Consider the following 19,225-nt stretch of genomic DNA (forward strand, 5'->3'; position numbering starts at 1 on the left):
TCTCTTTTGATCATAGTAAAAATGTATCTGACAATTTCAGTGTCTGGAAATTGTTTATCTCTGTTGCCTTATTGCCTTATGTTTGCTGGTTATCATTTATGTTGTCTTGATTCTTGTGTGCCTTATTATATGCCAGATATTACATTTGAAAAAATATATAGAAATAATTTCATGTCTATGAGATGTTATCTTTCTCCAAAGAGTTTTCTTTCTTTCTTTTTTTTTTTTTGAGACAGGGTCTCACTTTGTCACCCAGGCTGGAGTGCAGTGGCATAATCTCTGCTCACTGCAGCCTCGACCTCCTGGGCTCAAGCGATCCTTCTGCCTCAGCCCCCTAAGTAGCTAAGATTACAGGCGCCCACTCCCATGCCAGGCTAATTTTCATATTTTTAGTAGAGACAGATTTTCACCATATTGCCCAGGCTGGTCTTAAACTCCTGAGCTCAGGCAATCTGCCTGCCTCAGCCTCCCAAAGTGCTGGAATTACAGGCGTGAGTCACCATGCCCAGCCCAAAGAGGTAGTTCTTATTTGCTTTTGTCAGGTGTCTTGGCTGTAACAATCTTGGAGCTGAATAGAAAAATCAGGAGGTTGAAATCATCAGGGGCCGAGCAGAAAGCCCTGTGAGGCTGCTCTGCTTCTATCTCTCCCTTATTCCTAGGGCAGCTCTTTGAGGTCTTAACCCAGTTTGGAGAGATTTGCCTGAGGCCCTCCTCCCAACCCCTTGGAAGGCTCTGAACATCAGTTTTTCTTGTGTCTTGGGCCCAGGGACGCTGTCAAAAGTCTTGATCAGTCTCTCAATCACCTCTATTGAAATCAGCAAACACTCCCAGAGGAGACAGGATTGGGGTAACCTCTCTGGATTTCTGTTCTCCTGGATCTTGCCTGGTAAATCTCTTCTACTTTGCTAGCTCTCTGATGCCTTTGAGGTAGTTGCTTTTTGTTTTTGCTTTTGTGTATTTCATTTACCTCTCCTACCTGTCCTCGGCAGGAGGAGGCTGGTCCAGTACCTACAGTACCTATTGCACTGTTCTAGGAAGTCGATTGCAGCTTCCTGCTCATGGATGATGACAGCAGGATGGAATTCCCTGCTCAGGAGGACCACTAGGCATTTTCTGCTCCAGACCCTCTACACCGTGGTGAGCCTAGGCCCAGGCCACGTGCAGTAGAAAGGCCTAGACTGTGAAATCAGATGGGCCTGAATTAAAATCTACACTTGGTCACTAGATGGAAAGCAGAAGGCAAATGATGTCATTTTTGAGTGTGAGTTTCCTCATATGGGAAAAGAAATGGAGAGAAATCTCTCCAGCAGGTATGATTGGGAAGCTCGGATGAGTCCACACAGTGAAAGTATACACAGTCCCCATGGAGACTAAGCCCAGGCTTTGTGCACAGTAGGCACTTATGAAGTGCAAGTGAACGATCAGAATGGTTAATAACCACCAGCCAAGGTAGAAAGTAAGCAATGCCAGCCAGGAAGCCCTTGGGAAAGAGGTTAGATACAGGACGCGGGAACGGTATCCAGACAGACGGATCAGCATGAATAAAGCTCAGATGAAGGAACTTGAGGGACTAGCACAGGAGAAGCAAGTGCCAGGGTCTGGCCGGAACACAACACGCCATGGGAAGTCAGCAGGCACAGAGTCAGGCCTCCAGGCCAGACAGCCGCAGCCCTGCATGCCAGGGTGGGGAGCCTGCCTTTTACAGGCGTGGCCACTAGCCCTGATGCACTCTGAACTTCCAGAAGGCCAGCTGCACAGCCTGTAGCAGATGAAGGGGGTGAGTGGGGATGAGGAAGAATAGGAGGCAAAGGGACAGATGGCGAGAGAGAACGTTGAGGGCTGCTTCAAGAGCCCAGGTGACAATCTGAATGTGAACAGTCAAGGGCTGGATGAGGCAGAGGCTGTCTTGGGGGTGCTGTGTGAAAGCTCTGCCACCCTACCCCGCAGGGCCCCTGCAGACTCACAGCCGTAAGGGTTGGTGCTTTTAAAGGTGACATCAATGGGGAAGTTCCACACCAGTGCTTGCCGCACATCTTGGCTCTTGGACGTGATCTGTGAGATCCCCTCCTCCAGACCCTGTGGGGACAGTGACAGAGATGGCTGGATTCAGAGCAGAGCCAAGCTGCTGCGGCTCCTCCCCTTATCTTCAGCAGGCAGTTGGGAGGGCTGTTTTCTCAGCTATCTTCTCCCAATACACTAACTTCCAAACAAAGGGGGCTAAGAGATGATGGAGTACCTCTTAAGCCTGTAGCATGACAATGCCGTAGCATGACAACCCTGGGAGGCCAGCCACTCTCCTGGGCCCAAGGGCACTAGATCTGTTCCCAAGCTCTTGTTCCCCCTGAAGGAAATGGTCCAGCAGTGCTTGCACTCTCCTGCATCCCCACCCTCACCCGAGTATCCCCATCGGTAAATATAGATGTATTTTCTCCATCAAAAACAGTCATTTTTCAACTCTGCTGCTTCTTCCACCCACCAATCCATTCTCTGCTCCCTTTATAGCAAAACTGCTTCAAAGAGCTGCCACAATTACCGGCTCCAATTCCTCCCCTGCTATTCTTTTGTGACCCCACTCCAATGTGACTGCTGGCTCCAGCACTCGACCAAAGGGTTTTCTCCAATAACGCCTGTGACCAACATTGCTAGATCCAATGGTCCGTTCTCTGTCCTCGTGTTACTTGACTCATCAGCGGCACCTGGTGCAGCTGCTTACTCCTTGATACACCGTCTTCCCTTGGCTTCTGGGTCTCTCCACCGCACAGGGTGGCCTGTGCTCCGTGGCTCTTGCTGGTTCCTTCTCAGTGTTGCCGTCCTAAGGCTGCATCTTTGGCCAGCTCGTCTACCTGTACTTGGTGATCTCATCCGTCTCATGGCTTTCAATGTGTTCTAGATGTCGACGATTCCCAAATTCAGGCCTCCAGCCTGGTCCTCGCCTCTTCACTCTGGATCAGCACCTCCTCTTGGATATCCAGTGGGTGCCTCAACCTTAACCCACACCAGGCTGAGCTCCAGGTCGCTCTCCCCAATCTGTTCTTCTCACTGAAAGGCAGCTGCCCACTTCTAAGTGCTCAGGCTAAAAGCCCTGCTGTGAATCCTAACTGCTCCTTCTCTCAGACCTCACATCTATCAGAAGAAGTCAGCGGCTCTAACTTCAGAGTATACTTGCAGTCCAGCCCCTCCCGCCACCCCACTGCTGCTGCCCTACTCTCCCATCTCCACTGCTCTCAGAGCCAACTGGGTTGCCCGCTCTTGCCCTTTCCCCGAGTCTATCCTTGTCGTAGAAGCCAGGGAATCTTCTAAAAATATAAGTCAGATCACTTTCTTCTCTGCTGAAAGCTCTCCAATGGGATCCCATCTCCCTCTGAGTAAAGGTCACAGTCCTTACTCTGACCTTCTAAGTTCTACAAGACCTGCCCAGGTGCCCCTCTGCTCCAGCTCCAGCCACTCTCCTGCTGGCTTGCTCTCCAGTGGCCACACAGCCTCCTTTCTGGTCCTCAAACATGCCTGGCAAGCTCCTGCCCCAGGGCCTTTGCACTCTCTGCTCTTTCTGCCTGGACAGTTCTTACGGGTTTCCACATGGCTTGTTCCCTCACTTCCTTCAGGTCTTTACTCGAAAGTTACTTTCTCGGCAAGGCCCGCCCTGGCAGCCTTAGCAAGATCGCAGCCTCCCTCTCATCACTCATCCCTGTCACTTCCTGGCTTGGTCTCTCTTCAGCACTTCTGGCTTACTAACATCCTAGAATATGCACTCCTTATTATCTGACCCCCCAGCAAGAACATGCACTCCGGGAAGGCAGGGGCTTCTGGTTTGGCTTTGCTCACCCCTGCATCCCCGGCACCCAGAAGACAATCAGTGAAGGGAAAAGATGGGTTATCATCTCAGTTGTACAAACAAGGAAACTGAGGCTCAGAGGGCTTAAATAAGTTCAGCCTCCTTTTCTTTTCGTTTTTTTTTTTTTTTTTTTCTTTTGAGGCAGAGTCTCACTCTGTCGCCCAGGCTAGAGTGCAGTGGTGCGATCTCCACTCACTGCAAGCTCCGCCTCCCAGGTTCACACCATTCTCCTGCCTCAGCCTCCCGTGTAGCTGGGACTACAGGTGCCCACCACCACGCCCAGCTAATTTTTGTATTTTTAGTAGAGACGGGGTTTCAGCATGTTAGCCAGGATGGTCTCGATCTCCTGACCTCGTGATCCACCCGTCTCGGCCTCCCAAAGTGCTGGGATTACAGGTGTGAGCCACCGTGCCCGGCCAGCCTCCTTTTCTTAAACTGCAATGAAGGTGAAATAAGCACTCTGCAAACAGCAGAGTGCACAGTGGGCTGAAGTCGTTACCATAGTCCCTTACCTGGTGGAGGCGAGCTACCCCTTGGAAAGTCCTGGAAGGAAAGCTCCTACTCTGTCTTCTGACTCCAGGTCCTCCCCACTGGCTGAGGAGGGGCCAAATGGTGAGCAGACTGGCCAGAGTGTCCACAGCTCAGCCACAGCCAGGCTGGCTCACTGGGGCCTGCCTCCTGCTGCAGGCGTTGCTCTTTGCTGCTCCAGGCAAGCTCACAGGGTAGGGCGTGTGAGTGCAGTCTTGGTGGCTGGATCAGGGAGTCCAACCGTGGCTATGTCCTCTGCTCCCGCTTTACCAGGAACACTCATGTTTGGGTTCCCCTGAACTCAGTGTCTACCTCTCAACTGGTTCTGAATCAGGAGGGGAAGGGTATGACACCTTCAGAAACCCCAAAGGTCATGAAGGCAGTAAGGGAGGCCCAAGAGTCCAGCTTACCGCTGTGGGGGCCCAGTCCTGGCCGTACACAAAGCAGTACTTGCAGTAGAGGTCATCATACTCTGGAAACTGAAAAAAGCACAGACAGATTCTGTCGACTGGTGGTATTCATGCTAAGGCCAACGCATTTGCTAGGCAGGTGCAGCCAAGAGGAATTCTGAATGTCAGACACCTGGGAGTGGGTCTAAGCGACAGCTGGAGATGTGCACGTGGCGTTCAGAGGAGAGGCTGAGGACCAAGATGCGGGAGTCCATGGGAGACTCCCAAGTGCCACAGCCCCTGGCTTTTGCTCAGGCTCTGCCTTCTGTCTGATTTGTCCTTCCTACTTCTTCATCTGGGAAACTCTTGCTCACCCTTCAAAACTTACCCTTCAGGGAGCCTGCCCTAACTCAGGCTGGTTTAAGGTCTCCTCTTGGCTCCCTTAGCCCTGTGCTTCCCTCCATAAAAGCAATGATTGCCTGTGTCTAAGTCTGTCAGTTCCTCTAGACCATGAGCAGAGCACAGATTTAATGCCTTTCTGTGTCCCCACTGCCTGGCACAGGGCTGGGCACAGATAAGGTCTAAGGCAGGGATCCCCAACCGGTACCAGTCCGTGACCTGTTAGGAACGGGCCCACACAGCAAGAGGTGGGCAAGAGGTGAGCAGCAGGCGAGCAAGCAAAGCTTCATCCGTACTTACAGCTGCTCCCCATTGCTCGCATGACCATGGGAGCTCCACCTCCTTATCAGATCACTGGCAGCATTAGATTCCCATAGGAGGGCGAACCCTACTGTGAACTGCACATGTGAGGGATCTAGGTTGCATGTACCTTATGAGAATCTAATGCATGATGATCTGTCACTCTCTACCATCACACCCAGATGGGACCATCTAGTTGCAGGAAAGCAAGCTCAGGGCTCCCACTGATTCTACATTATGGTGAGTTGTATAATTATTTCATTATTATTTACGATGTAATAATAATAGAAATAAAGTGCACAATAAATGTAACGTCCCCAAATCATCCCAAAACCATCCCTCGCCACCTCCTGTCCATGGAAAAATTGTTTTCCACGAAACAATTGGTGCCAAAAAGGTTGAGAACCACTGGTGTAAGGGAATGGTGCTGAACAGAAAGGTCTGAGAAGCCATCATATGCAAGACTGGAGCTGAGGCCCGAAGAGAGGGAGGTGCTGAGAGCAGAGGAGGGAGGAACAGTGTGACTGTGAGTATGTGTGTGTGGGGGGGTCAATGATGCTGAGAGCACAGACACATGTGACTCAGCCCAGCGGAGAGCCCCTCATGGGATAGAACAGGAGAGTGGGGAAAGATGGTCTTAGGCACTAGGCTAAGGCAGAGGCGGACAGGGTGGGAGCATAGAGTAGTATCCCTGATGAAACAGGAAGGCAGGAGACACCTACAAAGCATCAGGCCCTGTCAGAGCCTTATCCAAACCGTCTCAGTCAATCCTCACAATAATATAATAAAATAATAATAAACACCACCTCCAACAGCCTGGAATGACAGTGTAGTGAAGCTTTGAGGTCAGATAGGCGTGGGTTCAATTTTCAGACAGAATAGTTCCTTTGGTATGTTTCCCCGGCTGTAAAATGGGGGTGTTAGTAGTGACTGTCTGGCAAGATTGTAAGGATGGACCAGTGCCCAGCACCAACTTTGGGACATATTGAGGACTTGGTGAGCGTTGGTTTATATTTACAATAAATGATTCCTCTAAAGTGTAGGGGGATGGAGAGTAGCGTCCCTCAGGCCTGGCAGGCACACCTTCCTTGGGTTATTCCAGGCCACCACCATCGTTGGATGGTTGGATTCGAACCCGAGTCCAAGGATCTAGGGATTCAGAACGTAGGACAGTAGCTCCACATCGGACACGGCGCAAATGCTGGAAACTCAGCCAAGCCTAGGCTCCACGCGTTACACCCTGGGAGACTCCTGCCAGTGATCCAACCAAGTGGGCATGATCCGTGCGAGGGTCCACAGGCCTGGGACCTCGGTACTAGCTCAACATCTCGAGGTCTGCTTCTATTCCTGCCCATCGGGACTCAGGATCCCGGCAACCTCGCGCCAAGCCCTCCAATGCTGGCTCCCCTCCCCCGCCTAATCGAGAGGCTCAGAGGAATGACGTGGCTCTCCGGGGGCCACGGGGCAACCTGGGGGGTTGCGGGAAGGGCCCCGGGGGACGCTGGGGGACGGGCCCCAGCGGGGTCCACGGCCGCTCACCTGGGCGCTCTCCACCTGCCCGTTGACCATGAGTAGAAAGACGCTAGGACTCGCGGTCGCCATGGCAGGGCTGGGGGTTCCGGGGGGACCCACCTAGGCCGCGCGCGGTTGCTAAGAGACGCCGGCGTTGCCCTAGAAACAGACGGCGTAGCGCGCAGGACACGTTTCTTGGCAGCGACACCTTCGCGAAGGCCACGCGCGCGTGTGTGTGGGTGTGGGTGTGGGTGTGGCTGTGTGGCAAGCGCAGGCGCAGTGAGCAGGCGCCGTCATAAGGGGGCGAGGCTTTTGCGGGGCGGGGGACAAGGGGGCGGGGCTCCACACCGAGGCTCCACCCCTCCTTGGGGCAGATATGACCGAGACGTGGGACGGGAGCGTTGACCTGTGGGGTAAAGCCAGCCCTACCGCTCGACTCAATTGCACCCTCAGGGAGTGTGTGTTCATTCTGACTCGGCCCGTCTCCACCTCCCCGCCGAAGCGCGGAGGCAAATGAGAGCTGAGTCCTGGGGAGCAGCGCCCCGACTCGCCCGCAGCAAGCCGAGTGTTTAAAATGCGTTCAGCCACTAGATGTCGCTGTGGCCCCACCGCGAGGACGCGGAGGGAGGTGCTGCGGAGCGCGGCGGCGTGACCACAGCTGTCCCGGCTAACGCTGGAAAGCCGGGTGCTCGGACCAGGCTCCCCAACTGGGGCCAAGCAGCGTCCAAGCAGGTGAAAGGGATGCGCCCTTGTGGCTTGGAGACCCTCGCCCTCGAAAAAGTTTATTAAACAAGCTTGGGAGGGACCTCAAGAATCCTTACATCCTGCCGGGCGCTGTGGCTCACGCCTGTAATCCCAGCACTTTGGGAGGCCGAGGCGGGCGGATCACGAGGTCAGGAGATCGAGACCATCCTGGCTAACACGGTGAAACCCCGTCTCTACTAAAAATACAAAAAAATTTAGCCAGGCGTGGTGGTGCACGCCTGTAGTCCCAGCTACTCTAGAGGCTGAGGCAGGAGAATGGCGTGAACCCGGGAGACGGAGCTTGCAGTGAGCCGAGATTGCGCCACTGCACTCCAGCCTGGGCGACAGAGCGTCTCAAAAAAAAAAGAAAAAAAAAAAAGAATCCTTACATCCAAGCCATCGCTTTAGTTTGAAGCTGGGGAAACTGAGGCCCGCAGTGGGCGGCGCCTGGCACTCCAATCAGCTAGCGTTCAGGGGAGTTGCTAGCTAGAATCCACGAATCTGTCAAGATACAGTCGTGAATCTCCGTGGCCTGTCACACAGTAAGCACTTGGTAACTGCTAACTTGTTGATAAATGAGTAATTGAAGACATCTCCATTTTACAGAGGAGGAAACAGATTCAGATGGCAAAGGCAGGTAAGTAGCTAAGTCAGGATTCAAACCCAGGACTCCGGAGGCTAACAACCCCCACTGTCTCTGTCTTGTCCTGGGCCAGCCCAAGAGCATCTGTTGGCACAGATGTCAAAGGAGATGTTGGAGACATTATCTCAGATCCAGGAAATGAAGGGATTCACAGGTGTGTAGACTCCCGGGAGGCCAGGCTCCAAGCAGGGACCTCAGGTCATCACACCCTGCAGCTGCCGGCTTGGGAGCAGACTAGGGGGGTCCCATCAGCCGTCTGCACGAGGGAGAGAAGGAGCAGTCTCAGCCCAGCCTGCACCCACTGAACCATCCCCTGCCTGGTGAGCAAAGATATTTGATCAGGGGACGGGGGGCGGTGGGTAACCAGGTTCACACATCTGACAAGAGCAGCTGGGGGAGGGTGCGGGTGGGCTGATGGCCCAAGTGCTGCACCCAAAGCTCAAGACAGGGCCCATTTCCCCTCCTAGAGAGGGGGGTCATACTCCCTTCTTCCACCCCTGGTTAAAGTGCTTCCACTCTCTGGTTAAAGTGCTTTCTCCCACACATTCTGTCAGTCTCACTCAATTCTTTCCTCCCTTTGGCCTTTGAGGCTTGATATTGCACAAAAGTTAGTTTTCAGCAAAATGCTTGTAGTTGTCGAATAACTGGAGGGGCTCCCAGTAGTTTAAGACCTGGCTATACCAAAGACTGCCCCACATTCGAATAGGACACAATGGGGGAGTCTCCCCAAGGGGTAGGAAGTTCTAGGGTGGCCTTCAGGGGTGCAAATAAGCCCGAACCCTGGTTCTTGGGGAATGGAAGACTCCAGGATAGGATGGGAGGGTGACCAGGCCTAACTTTAACAAGTCTAGTGGCATTAGAAGGGACTTCAGGGGAGGGGGTCTCAGGGACTTGCATACGGCCTGCTGGAATCCTGACCACCAGTTCAGGGGGCCCTGTGGAGAGCCTGGTGCACTAGAAGTCCTTGGGCAGGCTGTCCTTCAGGTCAGGACAGTCAGGTTGGAGGAGAAGGTAGTCTCTGCCGATGCTGACATGCAGCGATCTCAGCAGGACACTCTGCAGCTCTTGGGGATGTAGGGATCTGCAATGGGGTGGGGCCGACCCTCAGCCCAGCTGACACCAGCAGGTCTGCACCAGTCCAGCCATGCTGGTTGTGAACATATATTGCCAAGCTTCCCTGCCTGTGCCTGTGCCAAGTCTCTCCACCCCCAGATGCCTTCCTGGGCTCCTAGACATTCCTCGCTCCCACCTCACTCTCAGTACAGCTCTGTCCTCTGGTGCACTCCCACACAGTCCCCTCAGGGAAGCTTCCAGCGCATTGGGCTGTCAGCCACTGGGCAGGGGTGAGGCTGGAAGCTGGCTCGAACAGAGCAGGTGTCAGCACCAGCCCTCTTCCCTGCATGTGCCTATGGCCATGGTGCTGCCAGGCAGCTGGCCAGAACTCCTGCAGGGTCCCAAGCACCCTGGCCATCTGCCTCCTCCAGTCTCTCAACCATCCCAGGCTTCTGCTCCCGCCCTTACTGAAATCGGGTTTAAATCCCTGGCCTCAGCAGAATTGTCTCAGGAAGAGGAAACAGTGGGACTGGGTGGCCAGGGGGACAGGCTCTACAGCACTGGTGAGCGACAGAGGCCTTGCCAGTTGTGCCAGGGCCAGGCTACCAAACCCAGAGCCCTCGGGCCCTGCTGAGGACAAGAGCAGCTCCCCCATGGTGACTTGATCTCACAAGAGTCCATCTGCAGTCAAGCTGGACCCAAGGTCACACTGAAGTGGGACCAAGGCCAACTGTGGAGAGAAGAGGCAAAGGGGAAGTGAAGAGGCTGGAGAGGTGGAGAGGCTGGGGGGCCACCCTCCTGGAGCCCCTCTCCACCACCCCTCCTAGCTGTGCACCCACCTGTCAAAGCAGTTGGCGCCTGTGAGCACCCACTCTTGGAAGATGAAGGCCCCCTCACAGCGGCACCCGGTGTCCAGGAAGATGCTGGCCTGGCAAAGCCATTTGTCTGGGCCCTTCTTGCTGGAGGCCTCAGCCAGCCTGGACCCTGCACCTCAGGAGACTGAGGCCTCAGAGCTCAGCTCCGGGTCCCAAGGCCTTGCAGGTCTACCATGCATCTCTTTCCATCCAGCCCCCGTGACCTCTGCAGCCCAGCTTCCACCCCTCGCCCCTCCAGCTCAAAATCAGACTGCCTGCAGTGGAATCCTGTGTGACTCTGGGAAAGTCCTTTAACCTCTCCCAGTCTCAGTTTCCTCATCACACCCAGGGGGTTGTTGTGAGAATTAAATGTGATAATATATGTCAAAGTTCCATACATTTGTAGCTATTCTTTTTTTTTTTTAATTAAAAAGTTTGTGGGCACATAGTAGGTGTATACTTTGCAGCAATTCTTTTTTTTTTTTTTTGAGACAGAGTCTTGCTCTGTCGCCCAGGCTGGAGTGCAGTGGCCGGATCTCAGCTCACTGCAAGCTCCGCCTCCCGGGTTCACACCATTCTCCTGCCTCAGCCTCCCGAGTAGCTGGGACTATAGGCGCCCGCCACCTCGCCTGGCGATTTTTTTTGTATTTTTTAGTAGAGACGGGGTTTCACCGTGTTAGCCAGGATGGTCTCGATCTCCTGACCTCGTGATCCGCCCGTCTCGGCCTCCGAAAGTGCTGGGATTACAGGCTTGAGCCACCGCGCCCGGCCACATTGCAGCAATTCTTGTTGCTAAAGTAGTTCTTGGGATGCTCCTGCTTTTTCATGCCTCCTGGTTTGCACAGGCCGTTCCTTCTACCTAGCTCATCATCTACCTATCCGCCCAGAGAACTCCTATGTAGCCTTCAGAGCCCACTCTTGTGAAGTCTTCCTTGAACGCCTCTCCCCTTGGCCCCACAGTCTGCTCCCCACTTCCCACCCACATGCTCATTATAAGTAGGTGTCTGGCTGTGCTTGCTTTTCTCTCTAGACAGGGAGCTCACTCATCTCTAAGGAAGCTGGGCCTCCTTGAGGACAGCCCTCCATCTGCTCTGCCCTGGTCATCGGGGTCCACCCTCAGCGCCTTCCAGGGTCCTGTCTGATCTGCATGGAGCTCCTCTCTGCAGGCTGAAGACCGAGACCCTTGCTGCCTGTCGCCTTCTCTGTGTCGGACCCATGTTCCTGTTGCTCAAACCCAGGACTGGGTTACCGGTTTTAAGAGAACTGGGGCCCTGACCCTTGGCCTTCTAGGGATGGAAGGCAGCCCCCCTTCCTCTCTATTCTCCAAGTCCTCTACCTGCAGCTTTTTTTTTTTTTTTTTTTCTGTAGAGATGGAGTCTCGCTCTGTCGCCCAGAATGGAGTGTAATGGCGTGATCTTGGCTCACTGCAACCTCCGCCTCCCGAGTTCAAGCAATTCTCCTGCCTCAGCCTCCTGAGTAGCTGGGACTACAGGCGCACGCCACCATGCCCGACTAATTTCTTTTGTATTTTAGTAGAGACGGGGTTTCACCATGTTGCCCAGGCTGGTCACAAACTCTTGAGCTTAGGTAATCCACCCACCTTGGCCTCCCAAAGTGCTAGGATTACAGGCGTGAGCCACCATGCCCGGTCTTAACCCACCACTCTTTACCAAACAGCACCAGCAGCAGCAGCAGTGGCCACATCTGCAGAGCAGGCCTGGACCTTGTCCCCGGCTGGATTTGGCCTCTGCCCTGTCGGCGTCGGAGATTTAACCTCTCCGGTGCCCCTCCCTACCACCCCCATAAGGCTCGTGTCACTGGGCAAAGGGGAAGCGGCCTGGAGTACAGGAAGCTGCCCAGCAGGGCCTGACCTGAGACTCGGGATGGGCAGTCCTGGGTGCACACTAGGGACAGGCATCCTGCATACAGACTCGGCGCTGGGGTCTCCAGATCCTCCTCCCAGGAGCTCGTCCTGGGTCCTGGGGCAGGGGAATTCTCAGAGTCCTGCTCTGCCTCCTGTCTCAGGTAAGAGGCAGAGAGGGCGGCCGGCTGAGACCAACAGTAATGATAATAATCCCACGTGCCCTCTCTTTATACCCCATGAAGTCCTGAGCACCTGTGGCTCTGGGCTCCTCACAGTGAACCCCCGGCCAGTGCTCCTAGCCCACCCCCACTTTTTTTTTTTAGATAGAGTCTCACTCTGTCGCCCAGGCTGGAGTGCAGTGACACGATCTCGGCTCACTGCAAGCTCCGCCTCCCAGGTTTACACCATTTTCCTGCCTCAGCCTCCTGAGTAGCTGGGATTACAGGCGCCTGCCACCGTTCCCAGCTAATTTTTTGTATTTTTAGTAGAGACGGGGTTTCACTATGGTCTCGATCTCCTGACCTCATGATCCGCCCCACCTCGGCCTCCCAAAGTGCTGGGATTACCGGTGTGAGCCACCGCGCCCGGCCTCCTAGCCCCCTTTTACAGATGGGGAAGTCGAAGCTCAGAGACAAACTGACTTCCCAAGATCACAGTGAGTTGGAAGCAGAGTTGGGATTCAAATCAGGGTCCCTGTAACTCCGAGTCCCCAAATCATTTCTCTCAAAGGCCTTATAGGTCTTTTCTTCTGTCTTTGCCTCTCGGCTCTTCAGTGGAGGGGCCACGCTTGGAATGCCTGTTGCTTGAAATGCCTGGCACAGCCCAGGCACTCGGCTGAATTTCACAAATGGTGCTAAGTCAATACCCTTTGTGGCCTGTCCCTGACGATTCCTTGGGCCTCACCTCACCCTTCCCCTCAGTCTTGAAGTACTGTATGCCTGCGGTTCTACGGTGGGCAGGTCTATGCAAACCGGAAGCTACGTGGGCTGAGAGGCCAAAGAAAGAGGCAGACAAATCCGGTTTCTCAGAAAGAAGCGTTTTATAGAGGCATACGAACAGAAGCTATGTGTTGGGCGGTCATGAGACACGTAGGTCTCCACACTGTGACACACAGAGTCAGGGCATGTATAGCATAGGGAAAGGACATACGTGCTTCAGAAGGGGTGTGGAGGACAATTGATCGGCATTGCCAGTGACAGTACATAAAGGAGAAATCTTAGAGGCCTTTCTGGAACTGGGGTCAATCAGAAGCCAGCATGGCGGATTCGCCTCTGAGATGGAGCCGCTTTGGCCTCTGCACCTGCACATGACGTTCTCAACAATGTTGTGTGTTTGTTTTTTGAGGGGAAGTTCACATAAGCTAAAATCAACCTTTTCTTTTTTTGAGACAGTTTCGCTCTTGTTGCCCAGGCTGGAGTGCAGTGGTGCCATCTCGGCTTATTGCAACCTCTGCCTCCCGGGTTCAAGCGATTCTCCTGCCTCCGCCTCCCGAGTAGCTGGGACTATAGGTGCCCGCCACCAGGCCCAGCTAATGTTTATATTTTTGGTAGAGACAGGGTTTCCCCATGTTGGCCAGGCTGGTCTCAAACTCCTGACCTCAAGCGATCCACCTGCCTTGGCCTCCCAAAGTGCTGGGATTACAGGCGTGAGCCACTACATCCGGCCAACCAACCATTTTTTATGTGTATAATTCAGGGGCATTCTGTCTATCACATTTGCAAATGCTGTTCCTTTGTTCTAGAAAGTCCTTCCTGCCATTTCTGCCTGGAAGCTTCCTGTTAACTTCAAGAGCCAGATAAATGCCCCTTCCTCTGGGATGTCTTTCTTTGGATCCCCAACTTGGTCTAGGGCTCTCCCTGGGCTTCCTCAGCCCCTTGGTCACAGCTCTTCCACACTAGTGGTCTGACTTGGTCTCCCCAGCCAGACTCAAAGTCCCAGCATATGCAGTGGAGGGTGGGTGCCCTGGGATCATGTACTAAATGCTTGTTGAGTGAATGTATGAGTGGAGGTCTTTGGGGAGCACTCTGGAGGGCCCTGGGGTTCCAGCCACAGGGAGGGCCTAGAGTCTGACATGGGGAGAGACAACTGGGATCCACCTCCTGCAGCATAACAGAATAACCCAGTCTGGGTCTGAGGCGGAGCCCGAGGTGGGATAGAGGGCTCCCAGTTTCCATCTTCAGCCTTTCCTCAACTTGCAGTGTGCGCCCAGGCCAGTCATTGCTGTATTCTGGGCCTCAAAATCTTCATTAATGAGAAGAGGGCATTGCCTGGACTATCTCACTCTCCTGTTAAGTCATTTGAAGGGCTGCGGGAATCCCTGGCCTCTCTAAAGCATGACTCAGGGGCTAGGCATGCCCCGCTTACCCTTGAAGCTCACGGGAGAAAGTGCTTGGAGTAGCTTCTTCTAAGAGTTAGTCAGCAGACAGAGCTGAGTTCCAGTCCAAACTCTCCCTCTCACTGGCTGTGTGACCTTGGGCTGTTTGCTTAACCTCTCTGAGTCTCAGCTTCTGGGAAAATGAGGATCACAAGGTCCCTACTAGTAGGGCTCAGTAAATGTCAGCAATGGTCTCCACAGGGAAGATGATGACATGATTGGAGTCCAGTTTACTTGTAGACAGACAAGTTGAATTGCTGGCCAAATTCTGAAAAAAAAAATTGTAGGTCTTTAAAAATCATTCATTTTGGAGCCGGGCACAGTGACTCATGCCTGTAATCCTAGCACTTCGGGAGGCTGGGGCAGGAGGATCGTTTGAGCCTCCAGGAGTTCAAGATCAGCCTGGGCAAATAGCGAGACCCCGACTCTAAGAAAAATACAATAAATAAATTAGCCAGGCGTGGTGGTGTGAGCCTGTGACCCCAGCTACTTGGGAGGCTGAGGCGGGAGGAGCACTTGAGCCAGGGTTCAAGGATGCAGTGAACTGATGGCGCCACTGTATTTCAGCCTTGGTGCCAGAGCAAGACCCCAGCTCTTACAAAACAAAAACAAACCCAGATCCATGAGTTCTGTTTCTTACATTGGATGTTGCTGAATATAAGCACCTCTGACGGTTCTAGGATGCTTGTTTCTAAGAGCTACATTTTCCGCCTCTGAGAAACAGTGAAGTGGGTGACATGCCTTTTTTGTTTTTGAGAACTGCTACGAAGAAAAAACATGAAGCATGGCAAAGAGATAGCGAGATAGCGAGGGATGGGGGGCATATAGGGTTATGGTAGACAAGCAATTCTCCTTTCATGAGAAGACAGTGGAGCAAAGTCCAGAAAGAAGTGAAGGGTTGAGTCATGCACGGATCTGGGGGTGCGCACATCCAGGCAAAGAGCACAGTCAGTGCAAAGGCCCTGCGTGCAGGGAGGGGCAGTCTGGAGCCTGCCTGCACTGAGACAACTGTGCACCTCTTCCCAGCTCCGCGTTCGGGGTGTCATGCTGGTAGCTTGCAATCAGCCACGGAAGGAATATTTAAACCAAGGAAACTGGCCAGTGCTACAATCAGGGCTTTACTATTTCATATTTTATTTTTTCTCAGAAAACGGGATGTGCCACTTTATCAGCACATCACTCGGGGTAGGAGATGAGGTCAGAGAACTTGCCAGGCCCAGATCACCCAGGGCTTGAGTGGCTGGAGGTGAAGTGACTTGGGTTTTTACAGGATCCCTCTGTGTGGACGTGGGGGGAAAGCTGAGAGGCTGAGAAGCAGGCAGATGTGATCATCTAGGTAGTTTTGCCAGACTTACAAAAGAAAAATACAGGATGCATGCACTACTTGGGACATAACTAACTAAAGAATTACTTGTTGTTTATCTGAAATTCCAATTTAAAACACTGGGTATCCTGTGTTTTAGCTAGCAATCCAGGTGGCAGGTGGGAGACGATGGAGATTCATGATTGCTTCTGGAAGACTCGCTGTGTGATTCTACCCACCCCGTGGCCATTCCCTCCTCCTGGGATGTTCGGAGCAGGATCCCTACCTCGTGCCCCGCCAAACATGGCCCACACCCCAACTCACCCTGGACCACACCTGCCCCTCAGTCATTTCCTATAGGCTTTTCCTGCAGATTGAGAGAGGAAACTGGGCAGGGAGCACATCACTGATGGGTGAAATGATGATCTCACAGGAAACCAGACAAGCTAGAGCTGTCACCACGCCCTGGACTCAGAGAACTTGGGCACTTCACCGACGGCCACCTCCCATCTCCCTTTCATTCTTCCTGGGCAGGGCCTTGCAAGCCTTGGTGAGCTACAGCAGGAACACAATTTGATGTTTTTTTTTTTTTTTTTTTAGACGGAGTCTCGCTCTGTCACCCAGGCTGGAGTGCAGTGGCGCGATCTCGGCTCACTGCAAGCTCCACCTCCCGGGTTCACGCCATTCTCCCGCCTCAGCCTCCGAGTAGCTGGGACTACAGGCGCCCGCCACCTCGCCCGGCTAGTTTTTTGTATTTTTAGTAGAGATGGGATTTCACCATGTTAGCCAGGATGGTCTCGATCTCCTGACCTCGTGATCCACCCGCCTCGGCCTCCCAAAGTGCTGGGATTACAGGCTTGAGCCACCGCGCCCGGCGATTTGATGTTTTTTGAAAGATTGCTCTGGCTACTGTGCAGAGTGGCTTCTCAGGGTGCCCAGTGGGGAGATGTCTAGGACACCTGGGTGTTAGATCTGGAGCTCAGGGAGAACAACTGGCAGAGGAGAGGGCCTCGGGCTGAGCCTGGAGATGCCACCATACCAGAGAAGAGCAGAGGGCCAGGAGGAAGGGCGTGTGGCCGTGTGGTTGACATCTCGATGACATGTGCTATGTGTGTCCCTCACAGACTTGGGATCTTTCTGGCAGGTAAACACAGGCCTTGGGGAATGTTCTGGAATGGGTGATGTCAGCCTCAGTGTGTTTGCTCAGCTGCTGGGCATTCTTGGGCCCACCGAGGACTGCAGCACCAATGGTGGAACTCCAGGCATGGTGACAGGATGTGACCAGGTTCCCCCACCCAGGTCTGTGGTCAGCCTGGCTGTGCTGAATGGTGGAAGCAGGGGTGAGACCCCGAGAGGTGTCTGGAGCCATCTGGCCATGAGGTCAGCCACTCAGCCAGGCCTCTGGAAGCCATGGGAAGCCACTTCCCAGATGCGGCTTCCTGCCCTTTCCTCCACCAAAACCACACTCAACTCATAGGCTGGCCTCAGGGGCAGTCCCTTTCCCAAGGGGAGGGCCGCATGCAAATGCCACACTGGGCTGAGCCAAGGCAGGGGTCAACGCTGGAGGCCTGGATCCTCCACGTCCTCTGGGCAGGTCAGCTACAACAAAGCCCATCCTGCCCATCAAGCCCCGCTGCTTTCCACTGCTTTGGTGCCTTCGCCTCTCTGGGTGAACCCTGCTCACCCTGAGTCCCTGCATGGAAGGCACTTTCAGGCAGTGACCATCCCCTCCGATTTTCCTGATACAGGGAGAGGAAGGCACGTGGCCCTGGCCACTCTGTGTGCTGAGGCAGAGCGAACAGGCAGCAGCACTGGAGGGAGGGAGGGAGGAGTGTGTGTGTGTCTGTGCATCCTATGTGTGGATTTGTCTGAGTGTGCAAGTCCCCGTGTGTGTACCTAGGGTGTACGTCCCAGTAGCTTGTGCGTACCTGTGCCCTGGGTGTGTGCTTGTGCAAATCTCTGTGCGCGTTTGTGCAGATCTTTGTGTGTCAATGTAAACGTGTACCTAAGAGTGTTGTCTCTGTGTGAATGTGCGTGTACAGGTGCCTGCAACCAGTCATGATTTAGATCAACATCCCACTTTCAGCCTTGGGGAGATTCCTTCCTGCACGACAGGGGAACAGATCACTACTCCATTTTGCAGAAGTGATACTGAGGCTCAGAGAGGGCTGAGGCTTGCCTAAGGTCACCAGCCGATGGGATGACAAGTCAGTTCTCACCTCTATGGTGGCTTCTAAGGGCTCATGGGAGTTCTTGGTCCCAAACTCTCCTCCCCAACCTGTCCCATGGGTGCCTGCAATACCCCTGTTGGGAAGTGACAGCGTGTCCTTGGCAGATTCATCTGTTAAACTGGCCTTCCTTCATGAGACAGGGACAATCCATCCTTCCCAAGACCGTCCTAGCAGGTAAGATGACACCTGTAGCAGGAGGGTCTGCCAAGGAAGGCAGGGAAGGGGAAGGGGTGGGGGTCCTACAGAAAGACAACTGCCTGCCCTTGAGAGTGTGGGCTGTGGGAGAGGCTGCCGCAGACGTGGGTGTGGGCTGTGGTTTCACCACTCGGGCTTCCTCCTGGATGCCCCAGCCATGCACTGGGTGACTGAACTGGATTACTCGTGGCTGCTGGCACTAATCAGAGAGCTGAGTGTGTGTAAAGAAGGAAAACCTGGTGCAGGGAGTCCTACAAACAGAGGCCCCTCCCACAGCTGAGCCCATTTTGTCACCTGTAACCAGGGACAATGATGCATCACCTGAGTCCCCCTTGGAGCAAGATGAAGGTAGAAACGCTCACACACTGAAGATGCTGCTGGAACACCGCAGGGGCTGGGTGGAGCGGCGGCAGCGTTAACAAGGGCAGCTGCTGCAGCGCGGGTGAAGGGCCAGACCCTGTGTCAGGTGCCCCTGCAGATAAAATTCCTCAAGTCCACAAAACAATGCAACCAAGTGAGTCTGAACATCCCCACTTCACAGATGAGGAACTTCGGGTCAGGGCTGTCAGTCTTGGCTACCTCCATGGCCTTGGGGCCCTGCATGGTCTCACCCCTGCCTAACTTTCTAGTCTCCATGTCTCCGTGTGACCCCCTCCCTCCTGCCACTTCCCTCTGGCCTTCTCGTGGCCCTCAGATGTGCCACACTCTCACCTGCATCAGCTTTGTGTCCGTTGCCCCCACGGTCCCTCTGCTGCCACATGCTCATCCATTAGGTCCCGACTTAAATGGCACTCCCAGGGCCCCTTCCCGACTTCCTGTACTGGGCAAAGGGCCCATTCTTAGCTCCCCAGGGCTGGCCCCCCATCTCGGTGCCTGTCACAGATTTCCCTCATCAGAGAAGGCTGGGACTCGTGCTCATGGCTCTGACCCCAGCACACAGCACAGACAAGAAAGGATGCCCTGGCCTCCATGTGACAGAGCTGGATTCAAACCCAGGTGTTTCT

At 54.0% G+C, this 19,225-nt stretch overlaps 1 protein-coding gene and 1 pseudogene across 4 annotated transcripts in view; one reads left to right on the plus strand and one right to left on the minus strand.

The window, feature by feature from the left end:
- Positions 1 to 19,225, minus strand: part of B9D1 (B9 protein domain 1) — a 49,564-nt gene that overhangs the window by 21,595 nt on the left and 8,744 nt on the right. The window contains exons 1-3 of one of the 4 annotated variants that reach the window (XM_011998243.1): positions 6,988 to 7,196; positions 4,771 to 4,839; positions 1,965 to 2,076 (exon numbers count right to left, since the gene is read on the minus strand). In XM_011998243.1, the coding sequence (XP_011853633.1) occupies positions 1,965 to 2,076; positions 4,771 to 4,839; positions 6,988 to 7,050 (244 nt within the window). In that variant the 5' untranslated portion in view covers positions 7,051 to 7,196. Of the gene's footprint in view, positions 1 to 1,964; positions 2,077 to 4,770; positions 4,840 to 6,987; positions 7,197 to 19,225 lie in introns of those variants that run through there. The other 3 variants (XM_011998241.1, XM_011998244.1, XM_011998242.1) reach the window with 3 other exon arrangements.
- The window catches only part of LOC105552547, a 4,057-nt pseudogene continuing 1,245 nt past the window's right edge, over positions 16,414 to 19,225 (plus strand).

The sequence above is a fragment of the Mandrillus leucophaeus genome, unplaced genomic scaffold (genome assembly GCF_000951045.1).
Source record: "Mandrillus leucophaeus isolate KB7577 unplaced genomic scaffold, Mleu.le_1.0 Scaffold564, whole genome shotgun sequence".
NCBI classification, from domain to species: Eukaryota; Metazoa; Chordata; class Mammalia; order Primates; family Cercopithecidae; genus Mandrillus; species Mandrillus leucophaeus.